Source organism: Bos indicus x Bos taurus, chromosome 10 (assembly GCF_003369695.1).
Source record: "Bos indicus x Bos taurus breed Angus x Brahman F1 hybrid chromosome 10, Bos_hybrid_MaternalHap_v2.0, whole genome shotgun sequence".
Lineage (NCBI taxonomy): Eukaryota > Metazoa > Chordata > Mammalia > Artiodactyla > Bovidae > Bos > Bos indicus x Bos taurus.
This window is the reverse complement of record NC_040085.1, coordinates 29,605,011-29,617,437: the sequence shown is the minus strand read 5'-3', so window position 1 is coordinate 29,617,437 and position 12,427 is coordinate 29,605,011. Positions and strand designations below refer to the sequence as shown.

Sequence of the window (12,427 nt, the reverse complement as noted above, 5' to 3'; positions counted from 1 at the left end):
AAAGAAGCTGACAATGGATAGAAATTCAGCAAAAAGCAAAGAAGCTGACATTTTAGCAACCAATGTGGCTATCTTGTGCAAGCGTGAAGTATTTTGAAATGTGCTATTAGTTCAGAGAACCTTTTAGGCTTGAACCCTTTTAAGGAGTCGCTGAACTGGGCAGTTTCTTGGACAGATTCTTTGTGTCATTTACATACGGGACTATTTCTGCACATGGCTATGTGCTGTGTACATATCTAGGGTATTGCATAAGTACTGTCCTTTGTACTAGAATATTTATTATGCCATTGAGTCACTCTGTAATTATTAATACCTCCTATAATAGTTAACATTTAAAATGTAATCTGGTCTAATTTCCAGAGTTCCTAGCGCTATGTATCTGGTTTACTTTCCCAACCTGCAAACTATTAATATTTGAGTGAGTTCTTTAAACTGTGACACCCCGTGAAAGTTGTGAGCTGAGGGTAGACACATACTGGATGAATCCCCTCATGGCTTTTAAAGGCCAGTATGAAAGAAGAAGTTGAAAGCAGTCTGTGGACTCTTCCACTGACATCTCTCTGCATCCCTAGCACTGTGCCTGACACATGGTAGGTGTCCTAGAATCTGAGTAACTCCGCCTGGCCAGCGTACCAGAAATCCCTGTTGTCTTTTTCTTTTCAGGGACTCAGTTAGGTCAGGGTGACTGGCAAAGATCTGGGTCCAATCTCATGCTTGAAGAGAGAAAGGACAAACCTATTTACCCGGTGAGATTTTCCTCACTGCCAGTGAGATTTTAGGAGTAGGTAATTCCCCAGAAAAGCCAGAGCTATAATGCAGCTCTGAGGTGCTGGAAGACCAGGAGGTGGGGGAGGCCTGTGAGGTGGAGCTCTGGGTCGCAAACGATCCTGAAGAATCTACTTCCACAGAGGCCGAGCAGCCTGAGGTATGCTTGGCAGGAGGCTCCACTGAGCACAGCCTTGGCAAGGAGTATGAAGAGAAGGATATGGTGTCAGGAAAACAGCATGGAGACGCATTCTTTGATCATGGCCCTGATTTCTCTTCCCCTAATTCCAGACGTTGCCATGGTACCTACTTGAGGGAAAAACTGTCTGAGGTGGCGGGAAGCGCCGCTGCCTGACTGCAGTGAGAATTTGGCGTTTTCTGGAATCACAGCATTACAGAGAGAGCTGTAATCACACCATTGAAAGATACTTACACTACTTGATGACAAGGATAGATTACAAAATTTAGCTTCCACTTCTCTCCTCGTCAGCTTTTCTGTCTAATGGAGAAGAAGGTAACAATGAGAACAAGATACAGTTTCCAGGCTAATTCTGACAGGTGTAGCCTTCATTTTGGACAAACTGCTCCTCATCATGAAAAATGGATTAACTGATTAAAAGACTTTTTCCCTCCACAATTCATATGAGCTATATAACTAACATTGCTTTAAAATGTGGGAAAGATTGAGGGCAAGAGAAGAGGGGGCAAAGATGATGAGATGGTTGGACGGCATCACTGACTCAATGGACATGAGTCTGAGCAAACTTTGGGAGATAGTGAAGGACAGGGAAGCCTGGTGTATTGTAGTCCATGGGGTCGCAAAGAGTTGGACACGACTAAGCGACTGAACAACAATTCCTGACATAAAAGAATTAACAAGGGGAGAGCTGTACTTGCTGAATGGTGAGGTGACCCAGAGGAAGAGAGGCTTACCCAGGGCTGCTTATGCTAGAGTCAACTGATCCATATCCCCTAATGAAAGTCATGTGTGGACAGGCTCCGAGTGCCACCCCATGCTGCCAGGCAGCCTACAGAATATGAACAAGAGTGATGGGAAGCCTCTGCACCATCCCTGGGCTTTCTGCCAGCCTCTCACTGACACTCTGTTCTATCTGTCCCTGCCAAACAGCAGCAGCACTTTGGGAGGAGAAAAGAAATGTGAAGAAGCAAACACTAAAGTTAGGACCCTTGATGTGTCCCAGGCAGATGAAATAAAAGCTGGTTCAGCTTTTTAGTGTACAAAAACCAGTCAACCATTACGAACTTCCCCAGCTTATCCTGTCTTAATCATAGGCTGTCTGGCACTGCTAGTGACTGTATCTTCTTGATGTTCTTATTTATTATAAAAATAATATTTAAAATGAAAAGAAATTAGAAAAGATAAGGAAGGATTCACCTTCACCCCAGCACCGTAATAATTAAGATCTTCACTGTCCTCCCTTCAGGCTTTGCACAAATACCGGAAGGTAATAAATACAACGATGTGGCTGAATTCGGAAGGGCAATGGGAGGTGATGCTGCCCCAGTCTCACATAAATGAGGTGATAAACGAGGCCCCAAGAGAAGTCTAAACCAGTCTCCCCCAGTCTATAAATGACTTCACTGATAAGCTCAGACAGGCTGGAAGAATTAAGGGCAGGACATAAGTCTTTTACTATCAAAACTAATACTCCCTTTCTTGGCCTCTCTAAAGGACAATAACAGTGCTTGTGAGATTAACTTAGGCAAGTTAATCTTCATAAAGGGTTTAGAACAATGCTTGGCACATATATTCTGAGCACAGTGCATGCTTAGTAAAGGCTGACTATTTTTAAACTTATTACAGGCAAGTATCAGGACCAATTACTTAGTGATGCTTTTGCCTTAAGAAGCAAGTGAGTGAAGAAGTTTATTATCTTATAAATTAAATACGATAATTCAATCTTCAGAAGTTACCCTTGCAAACACACCATGGAGGTGTGCTACTAGTGACTAGTAGCACAAGGCTCAGAACAGAACAAAAGCTCAACCAATACTTGTTAACTACTGATGGAAAAACAAAAACAAAACTGCTGGTAGAATCAGAGCCATTGCTTCTTTTACCTTAGAGCAAAGAGGGGAAGGAGATAAAATTCCCAATTCAGTTTTATGGTTACATGACTAAGAAAATTCTCAAGCTATTATTATTATCCTTCAATATCAACTCAAAGGAATTAAGTGCTTACCACAGCATCATACAGAATAACATAGACTTGGCTGAGTTTATCTTCTGGGATCCCACAGTGTAAGAGTATTGCTTTCAGTAACATGGTATGGTTCAAGTAAATACTGTAATTTCTTTCCTAGGACAGAGAAATTATTATTTTCATTATAAAAGCAACACAGGCACCTGACGAAATCTAGAATCTTATCCCCAATTTACCAAACTGACACAATGGAAGGAATGAATTCTAGCATATTGCCTTTTAGTTTACTTTTTCATATATATATTCTTCTTACACTGTTGTGGTCAGAGTATAATATATTAATAATTTAATCTTTATCATACACATCAGAAATACTTTCATCTCCAGCTACGTTCAAAAGCCTGAGCAAGGTGACACAGATTTCAAAGTGGGAGAAGACCTGGGTCAGTACTAAGTGACCTATACGCCCAGCTGGTGGAGTATAAGCACACAGTCAGGAGCATTCACAGGGCGGTGAGCTGTGCGCTGAGCCAGGTGCAGTGGGCTGCACAGACAGTGGCCCTGAAGGAGCATCTCTGCCTGGAGGAAACAGCTGGCAACTAGCACGTGGGTTCTCGTCTCACGTGCTGTGAGAGCTGAGAAGAAAAGGTGGCTGGCCAATCAGGGAGGTTGCAGGCAGGCTCCCGGGCCCCCACTGCAGCTGGGTAGAGAGGTCTATCTGGACAGGGGTGCACAGTGACTGATGGGAGGTCACTGTGGAGAGGGTAAGAGGGGCGTGTAGCGGGGATGGGGAGGGAAGGCCAAGGAGAGCAACCACTGAGCGCACAGTGCACTCCACTGGCTGGGGAGTCCACAGAGACCACACAAAGTGAGGCCAGTTGTTAAGAGTCTGGGCGGGGACGTCCCTGGTAGTCCAGTGGTTAAGACTCTGGGCTTCTAATGGTGGGGGCATGGGTTTGATCCCTGGTTGGGGAACTAAGGTCCCATATGCCATGCAGTGTGGCTAAAAATTTTAAAAATTAAAAACTGTTGCAAATCAACTACACTTTGATTAAAAAAAAAAGAGAGAATGCATTCCATGTAACCTAAAGCAATAAAATAATTAGTACATATTTTTTGAAAAAGAGCCTGGGCGTAGGAGGGAGCTGAGGGTTCCCAACATGCTCAAAGTATCCTAGGATTCTTAGCTGAATTCCTCAAATTTTGGAATGCATGGAGAAACTACAGCTTCCCCCCAATCAAAGAAACAAAAACAAATTCATTTCTTTCTAGGTGGAGGTAAGAGCATGAGACTGTCTCAAAAGCTACATCAAACTTTCCCAGGGGCTTGAGTAACAATGTGATTCATGGCCAGCACTATCTGAGGAGCAGTTCTGTGGTCCCATGGAATCTGGTGAAGGACTCTGTCTAGTGGGATAACCTTGGGATGTTAGGGTATGGGAAGGAACCTGAAGTGCTGGAAACTCCTGGATGATTTCGTAGATGGTGTAGATGATTTCAGCGGTGGGCAGCGAGCCGTTGGTAGTAGAGGTAACAATATCAAATGCACACTCCAGAAGTTCTTTGGGATGAAATCGGTCTAATTTTCGAGGTCTGAACACACGTTCTATGCAATATCTGCGGAGAGAAGCCCGCATTTCTAAGGTCATTGCTTGCTGGAATTACATATGTATAAGAGATTGTTGAATAAAAGAAATAATATGGAAAAATCAATTAGTGGTATGATTAAGAGAACGTAAAGATAGATTTGCCCAGAATAGTCATGCTTTGTATCTAGGTTCCAATTCCCAGTGTTGCCACTATTAAGCAATGGGGTTTATTTATTTTTTTAAGTCTGAAATAGACATGAAATAACATAGAAAAATAATTTTATCATGAGTGTTTGCTTTCTACACAGTGATGCCCACACTTTATGATTAGTAACTGTTTACTTGGAATTGAGAATAAAGGCATGTAAAGAGCTTTGACTTTGTTCAGGAAAGGAGCTGCAAAGTCAGGTGCCTTGCTGACAACAACATCGCTCCAATTTATGCAGATCTTGGTGTTTGCCCCTGTGGTATGTGAATGAAAACCTTTCCCCAGCGGTAAGTGCCTGGAGGTTCAGCACTCCTGCTGGGTTTCCTCCACTTCTCCACAAGCTGTTTTTATTCAGTTACCTGTGCAGGCAGTTTTCACACAGAGACCACTGGCCACTTGTCTTTTCAATTAAATTTTAAAAGAGGCCATCTGTGATCAAGAACAGCCAGATGTTTTTCCAAGCAACCATTTGTGAAAGTACTTGGTCAAGTGGCTTGGGGACATTTAGAAGGCAGAGAAAAGACTGGGAGTCTCAGGCTGCCACCCAAATGCAACATTCCTACAAACAGGAGGATGCCAGTCTTGATCATAGAAAGGGGTACTGGCGCTTTGTGACAAAATGGCTTTGTGACCATTTTCCAAGCTCAGTACTTTAAACTCCAAATACTTGACTGTGTAACGATCACTGTAGATGAAATACTCTTTTTGGGTTTCTTCCCCACATGCACCAAATGAACCCCCATTTTTTCTTACCGCTTTAAATTCAATATATTATTTCTCGCCACATATCTTGCAAAAGGAACCTGAAAAATAAAGTTTCAAAGGTCAGTATCAAGAGGTGCCAACCACTACTCCTTTTGTTTTTTTAACCTTTGAGTTGTAAGTCACATACCATAGAGTTCACCCTTTTAAAGTTTACAATTCAGTGGTTTTGAGAATGTTCACAAAGCTGTGCAATGCTCGTCACTCACACTCCTTGGAATGTTTCTGAGTTGGTCAGTCAGCAGCTTATCTCACTGCTGGATGTAACACCAACCTTATTCGCTGTGGCATTTCTTAGGTTCTTAAGTTTGAGAAAAAAATCACTTTTAGTAAAATATACTCTGCCAAATTTTATTCTGTGCAAGTTATATGATGACCTGTGAATTTTTTTTTAAGTGTCACATAATACTGCAGTCAAAATGGGTATTACCTCTTACAAATTTCCTGACTTTCTCATAGATCTTACAGAGGAAATTCTTAATAACCACCCAGTAATAATCACCACAGCTTATAAAACCATTACCAGATTGCTTCAAGAGATCTGACGTGGTATCATTAACTAATAGGTCAAATTCTGAAAGGGCAATTATTTTTTATTTGGAGGGATTTAATATATTTGCTCACAGAAAGAAAGCTTATGTTTAACAATCTGCATTTTAGTGCCCTAATGTCTAGACAATAAGGAGCCAGTTTTAAGTATAGTTATGTAAATGTTTGCCCTCTGTACTTTCTCTGCTGCTGCTGCTAAGTCTCTTCAGTCATGTCCTGTCTGACTCTGTGCGACCTCATAGACGGCAGCCCACTAGGCTCCTCTGCCCCTGGGATTCTTCAGGCAAGAATACTGGAGTGGGTTGCCATTTCCTTCTCTAATGCATCAAAGTGAAAAGTGAAAGTGAAGTTGCTCAGTCGTGCCCGACTCTTAGCGACCCCATGGACTGCAGTCTACCAGGCTCCTCTGTCCATGGGATTTTCCAGGCAAGAGTACTGGAGTGGGTTGCCATTGCAGAGCCCAAATCTGGTATGCTACCTACTCACCTCTCACTCAAAATAATCCCAAACCACCTAACTTACTGCAAAAGAAAAACTAAATCCAAGGGCATAGAAGGAATTTCCTCTTGAACCATAAAAGCAAAACATGTTCTTGCAATATGCTGCAAAACACAGATATGAAAGAAAGACAATGTCCTGATTCCAGACCTCCCTCCAGAAAAATACAGTCAAAAGTTCAAGTTTTTGACACTTCAGTCTGGGGATACAAACAAGCTGATATGTGTCATTATTCACACGCATGTGGGAGCACTATATATATCTCAAACATACCAGGTGCATTCAAATACCCATCTTTGTAAACATGCTCAGCTGTTTTTTTTTTTTTTTTAAACTTTTTTCTTTCTCTGTATAATAAAAATGGAATTGTTCAATTCAGTTCAGTTCAGTTGCTCAGTTGTGTCTGACTCTGTGACCCCATGAACCGCAGCATGCCAGGCCTCCCTGTCCATCACCGACTCCTGGTGTCCACTCAAACCCATGTCCATTGAGTCGGTGATGCCACCCAACCATCTACTCTGTCATCCCCTTCTCCTCCTGCCCTCAATCTTTCCCAGCATCAGGGTCTTTTCAAATTACTCAGCTCTTCACAGGTGGCCAAAGTATTGGAGTTTCAGCTTCAACATCAGTCCTTCCAATGAATACCCGGGACTGATCTCCTTTAGGATGGACTGGTTGGATCTCCTTGCAGTCCAAGGGACTCTCAAGAGTCTTCTCCAACACCACAGTTCAAAAGCATCAATTCTTCGGTGTTCAGCTTTCTTTATAGTCCAACTCTCACATCCATACATGACCACTGGAAAAACCATAGCCTTGACTAGACGGACCTGTATTGGCAAAGTAATGTCTCTGCTTTTTAATATGCTGTCTAGGTTGGTCATAACTTTCCTTCCAAGGAGTAAGCATCTTTTAATTTCATGGCTGCAATCACCATCTGCAGTGATTCTGGAGCCCAGAAAAATAAACTCAGCCACTGTTTCCCCATCTATTTGCCATGAAGTGATGGGACTGGATGCCATGATCTTAGTTTTCTGCATGTAGAGCTTTAAGACAACTTTTTCACTCTGCTCTTTCACTTTCATCAAGAGGCTCTTTAGTTCTTCACTTTCTGCCATAAGGAATTGTTAGGTAGTTAGATTAGGAAAAAGGAGTCCAGAATGAAGTGGCTAAAACACAAAGAAGGGAAAAGCCCGTGAAATAGAACAAAGGAAGGTCTGAGGACTGGAGTGAGAACCTCAGGTGAAACAAACAGCCCTCCTGGCTAGCCCAGTTTACACAGGGCAGGCTCAGGGGGAGGAGAAAAAACATATAAAGAGAGGAGCCAAAATTGAGCCTCTGGCTTCTCTTCTCTTTGTGTCTTTTGGGTCGGCCCGCCCTCATGCCTTGAGGGTGTATTTTCCTTTCCTTGCCAAATAAAACTGAGCTGTAACACCAAGCTGTAACACTGGTAACTGATCTGTCCATCACTTCAAATTTTTGCTGTGGTGAGACAGAACCAAGGAAATTACACACTCTCCCGACATAAACTGAGCTGTAACATGGAGCTGTAACACTGGTCCATCCATCACTTCAAATTTTTGCTGCGGAGAGACAGAACTGAGGAAATCACAACCTCCCCTGAAAGAATCATATTACAGTTCTTTTGAAACATACTTTTTTTTCCAGCTAATAGGATACCATGGATATTCCTACAGATCAAATATAGATATGGATCTATCTAAATATATATGCATTTTGATATTTTACCTCTTTAATATTCCATAATAAATTATTCAGCCATTTTGCTACTGATGCAGTAGCAGTTTTCAGTTTTTGACCACCATGATAAATTGGAAATGGATGTCTTTTTAATATTTGTATGCCAATGTGTTATTTCTTTAAATAAATCCCTCAAAGTGGGATTGCTAGCTCAAAGGGTGTAGTACATGCATTTACTTTATTAAATATGTTCAGATTACTTTTCTAAAGGTTCAACAACTTACATTCTCATCAGCAATATATTAAAGTACCTATTTTCCTAAACTCTAGTCATCTGTGGGCATTAAAGATTTTTGCCAGTCTGAGAGGTGAAGTTCAGATACCTTTGCTTTGTGTTTCCTTATTAGTGAGGTTGAATATCTGTGAGAAGATTATTATCCCCATGTATCTTCTCTTCAGAGAACTGCCTGGTTATAGCCTTTACTCATCTCTCTACTTCTAAGTGCTTTCTGTACAAGAGGAATATTAACCTCTTGTCTGTCACATGCATTTACAGTACAGATGGGCTTGTTAGCAGCCAGCACCATGTGAGTGATCAACCAGTAAGCGTGCTGCTGTCAAAGGGAACCCTGGGGATAAGAAAGCAAGCATGAGCAGACTTCAGCACACACACTTAGCAGGGACACTTGCTGTTATAAGAATTCAACTGTTCTGGACATTAGCGTATGGGAAATGTCTGGGTTGGCCAAGTTAGCCTGCTATGATCACCTGGAGGAGCTCAACACTGACGTGCAGAGGTGGCACCTGCTTCTACGTAAGCACTAAGGTGGATGCACACACGGTCAAAGGTTTACCATGATGCTGTCACCCTGATAACTCTCTTAAGATTATGTTTCCTAGAGGTGACATTAAGAAAATAAGCCTGGGGGCAAGAATGATTGGTGGGGGTGTTCCTTTAACATGATACCAGCCCTGGGACCAGGCATGGCACCCACACTGTCAGCAAAGCCTCCCAGCCTCACCCGCAGGTCGAAAGGCAGCATCACCAGCATCCCGCTGTGGTCCATGAATAAGGCAGCTTCGTTGTGCTCATATATTTGTCTGTTTCGGGGAAGCAGCAGTGGGGTACACAACTGGACAGCTCCTACACCAAATGAGAAAGAATAACTGGTCACTGTTTCTCATGCTTTCCAGACACAAATTAAAACAAACACAAACGTGACAGTTAAGAATCTGCCACTGGGACTACTGAAATCACTTTATCTTCAATTCTCTAAGTTTACTAATGGAAAGCTCATCTAAGGTTAGGTTTGTTAATTTAGTCACATTTCCTTTTTTTTTTTTTGGCTGCACCACACAGCTTGCCGAATCTTAGTTCCCTGACCAGGGATCGAACCCAGGCCCATGGCAGTGAAGGCACTCAGTCCTAATCACTGGACTGCCAGGAAATTCCCTAGTCACATTTCTGACTCCACAAACCAACTGTATTTTACCAACGAGGTTATAATACTCAAATCTGTTTCCCCTCCACAAGCTGAATTATAAAAATAAGCTTAAACGTCATGGGTGTCAAGTGAGTGTAACTGAATTTGAAAGTAAAGCATGGCTGCACCCAAGTCCATTAACATGACTTTCTGAAGAGGAAACAAAATGTCTTTTGAGAAGGCCCATGTTTTTAAAAGAGGACATACCGTGTCTTTTGAAGATGCGGATGATGGTTTCACACACGTGCTGCTGTATCTTGGCTGTGCGGATGGAGAAGCTGCCCTAGAATATGACCAATTCAAGTGTCATTGAAGCCTGATCAAAGGGATCGCCCAAAATATCTTTCTGTGGCTTGTCATATGCATTATATTACTTATTCCCAAGATCACAAAACAGATCTCAATGAGTCACTCCTCTTTTGAACATATTCAGGAAAGGAGCAAACCACATGTCTTGCAACATGTCCTATTTTGGGAGGGCTTCCTCAGTTCAAAGTCCAAGCTCTCAGCAATGGTCATGTGTGCCTTTCAGAGACAGCTAGTCCTACACACAACTCTCCAAAAGAACTTTCAGAGATACTGTGGCAGTCAAACATCTAACAGCATCAAACCCCCTCCCACAGACTACAATATTTCATAGTGGGCCTCTTGAAAGCTACATGGCATTTATATATTTTGTAAATAACTTTCTTTTTCATTTTTTCTTATAATAAAAGTAGCATTATTTCACTACAGAAAATTTATTAAAGACAATAGAGAAGCAAAAAACCAACAATTAAAAAGTCAACCATAATCCTGTAGATATCTAATATACCAGTGAAGAAAAACCACTTAGCCCCTGAAATCTATACTGATCTTCCACAAACCTTACCAGGACTTTCTCTGCTACTCTTCAAATTCTACTTTAAGCATATGGAAATGTATACAGAATACAAAAATATCTATTATTAACTCACCCAACTGTATACAATTTTAACATTTTGCTATACCGTTTCAGACTGTTTTTGCTTTTAAGAAAGAAAATGTTGAAGTCTCCCAAACCTGCTTGTGCTTCAGAAGCCACCTGACGAGCTTTTAAACTGAGATTCTTTTTGTTTATTTATTTATTTGGCTGCAGTGGGTCTTAGTTGCAGCACTCAGGATCTTAGTTCCCTGACCAGGGACTGAACCTAGACCCCCTGCATTGGGACCATGGAGTCTTAAACACTGACCACCAGGGAAGTCCCTGAACAGAGATTCTTGAAGTGCTTCACACTTATACTCCAAGTCACTGTACTGGATGTAGGGCCTGAGCCTCTGTGTTGTCCAAGGGCCTCACAGGTGACTTTAATGTGTAGCCAGTATTGGGAGCTGGCTATTTGACCTGGCCATCTGGGCCAGGGCTTGGTCTCTAAAAGCACCACTTCTTACCCTCTTTGGTTAGGGGGTGGATCAGGAACTCCTACAAGTAAGTGATTAAAAGTGTGGCTCTTCCTAGAATAATGCACACACACACATTTTGCATATACAGACCTCAAACTAAGAGCTTATGTTGGACCAGGACCTACGGTATAGCACAGGGAACTACAGTCAGTATCTTATAATTGTTGTCAGTGGCTAAGTTCTGTGTGACTCTTTGTGACCCCACGGACTAGCACACCAGGCTCCTTTGTCCTGTGCCATCTCCTGGAGTTTACTCAAATTCATGTTCATTAAGTTGGTGATGCTATTTAACCATCTCATCCTCTGCCATAACCTTCTCCTTTTACTTTCAATCTTTTCCCAGCATCAGGGTCTTTTCCAATGAGTCGGCTCTGCATATCAGGTGGCCAAAGAACTGGAGCTTCAGCTTCAGCAACAGTCCTTCCAGTGAATATTCAGGGTTGATTTCCTTTAGGAAACAACCTATAATAAAACCTATAATAACCTATAATAAAAAAGAATCTGAAAAAGAATATATATATATAACCGAATCACTTTGTTGTATACCTGAAACTATTACAATACTATAAATCAACGATGCTTTAATTTAAAAAAAAGAGAGAATTTATGTTGGAGGCATTAAAGAAACCCAGGAAAATTCAGGAATGGACTTGATCCTTTTGTAGAGCGGGTAAAGCTCTTTCAAGCCATGGCTTACCCCACCTTCAGTATGTCACTGTCGTAGGTGTAGTCGATGGCAGGGGAGATGCGCTGGGCGAAGATCTGGCCCATCATGGTGCGGTAGGCCTTCCCGTCCACGTTGGCCAGGGTGTGGTGCAGCACCTCGTGCAGCTCCGATTCCTCCATCTGGGGCGGGGGCAGCAGCTCGCTCTTGAGCAGTTCTGTGGCCGTGGGCCGCTTTGCCGGATCGTGGTTCAACAGCCAGGAGATGACAGATTTCTACAATGCAATACTGGGGATGGGATGCGATGGATGGTGCTCGGGAATTCTCCCAGCAAGCTGGTGTTTGGTTCAGGTCCCAAAGGACACACCTCTTCCCCTTAGATGGTCCATTTTAGTTGGTATTTCTTAAATTTCTGAATTTGTCATTTCCCCCCAATAGTTCATTATGGTCACAGGATTGTGCAACTAGGTAATATTAATATAGTATCTTTCCTAAAAGGTAGAGGCCCTTTTTGTACTTCACTGTTATAAAGGACCAAAAAACCTTCAACAAAGACATAGAAGCAAAAGTTAGGCCTTCTAAACACACTGTATCTAAAATACAGCTTTTTTGGTACAGTTCTT

General features: G+C 42.1%; 1 protein-coding gene across 2 annotated transcripts in view; it reads right to left on the bottom strand.

Annotated features, from left to right (window-relative positions):
* The window catches only part of EIF2AK4 (eukaryotic translation initiation factor 2 alpha kinase 4), a 97,156-nt gene that overhangs the window by 22,186 nt on the left and 62,543 nt on the right, over positions 1-12,427 (bottom strand). For both annotated transcript variants that reach the window (XM_027553503.1, XM_027553504.1), the window contains exons 21-27: positions 11,843-12,079; positions 9,926-10,001; positions 9,257-9,378; positions 5,481-5,530; positions 4,379-4,547; positions 2,970-3,086; positions 1,199-1,264 (exon numbers count right to left, since the gene is read on the bottom strand). In XM_027553503.1, the coding sequence (XP_027409304.1) occupies positions 1,199-1,264; positions 2,970-3,086; positions 4,379-4,547; positions 5,481-5,530; positions 9,257-9,378; positions 9,926-10,001; positions 11,843-12,079 (837 nt within the window). The remainder of the gene's footprint in view (positions 1-1,198; positions 1,265-2,969; positions 3,087-4,378; positions 4,548-5,480; positions 5,531-9,256; positions 9,379-9,925; positions 10,002-11,842; positions 12,080-12,427) is intronic.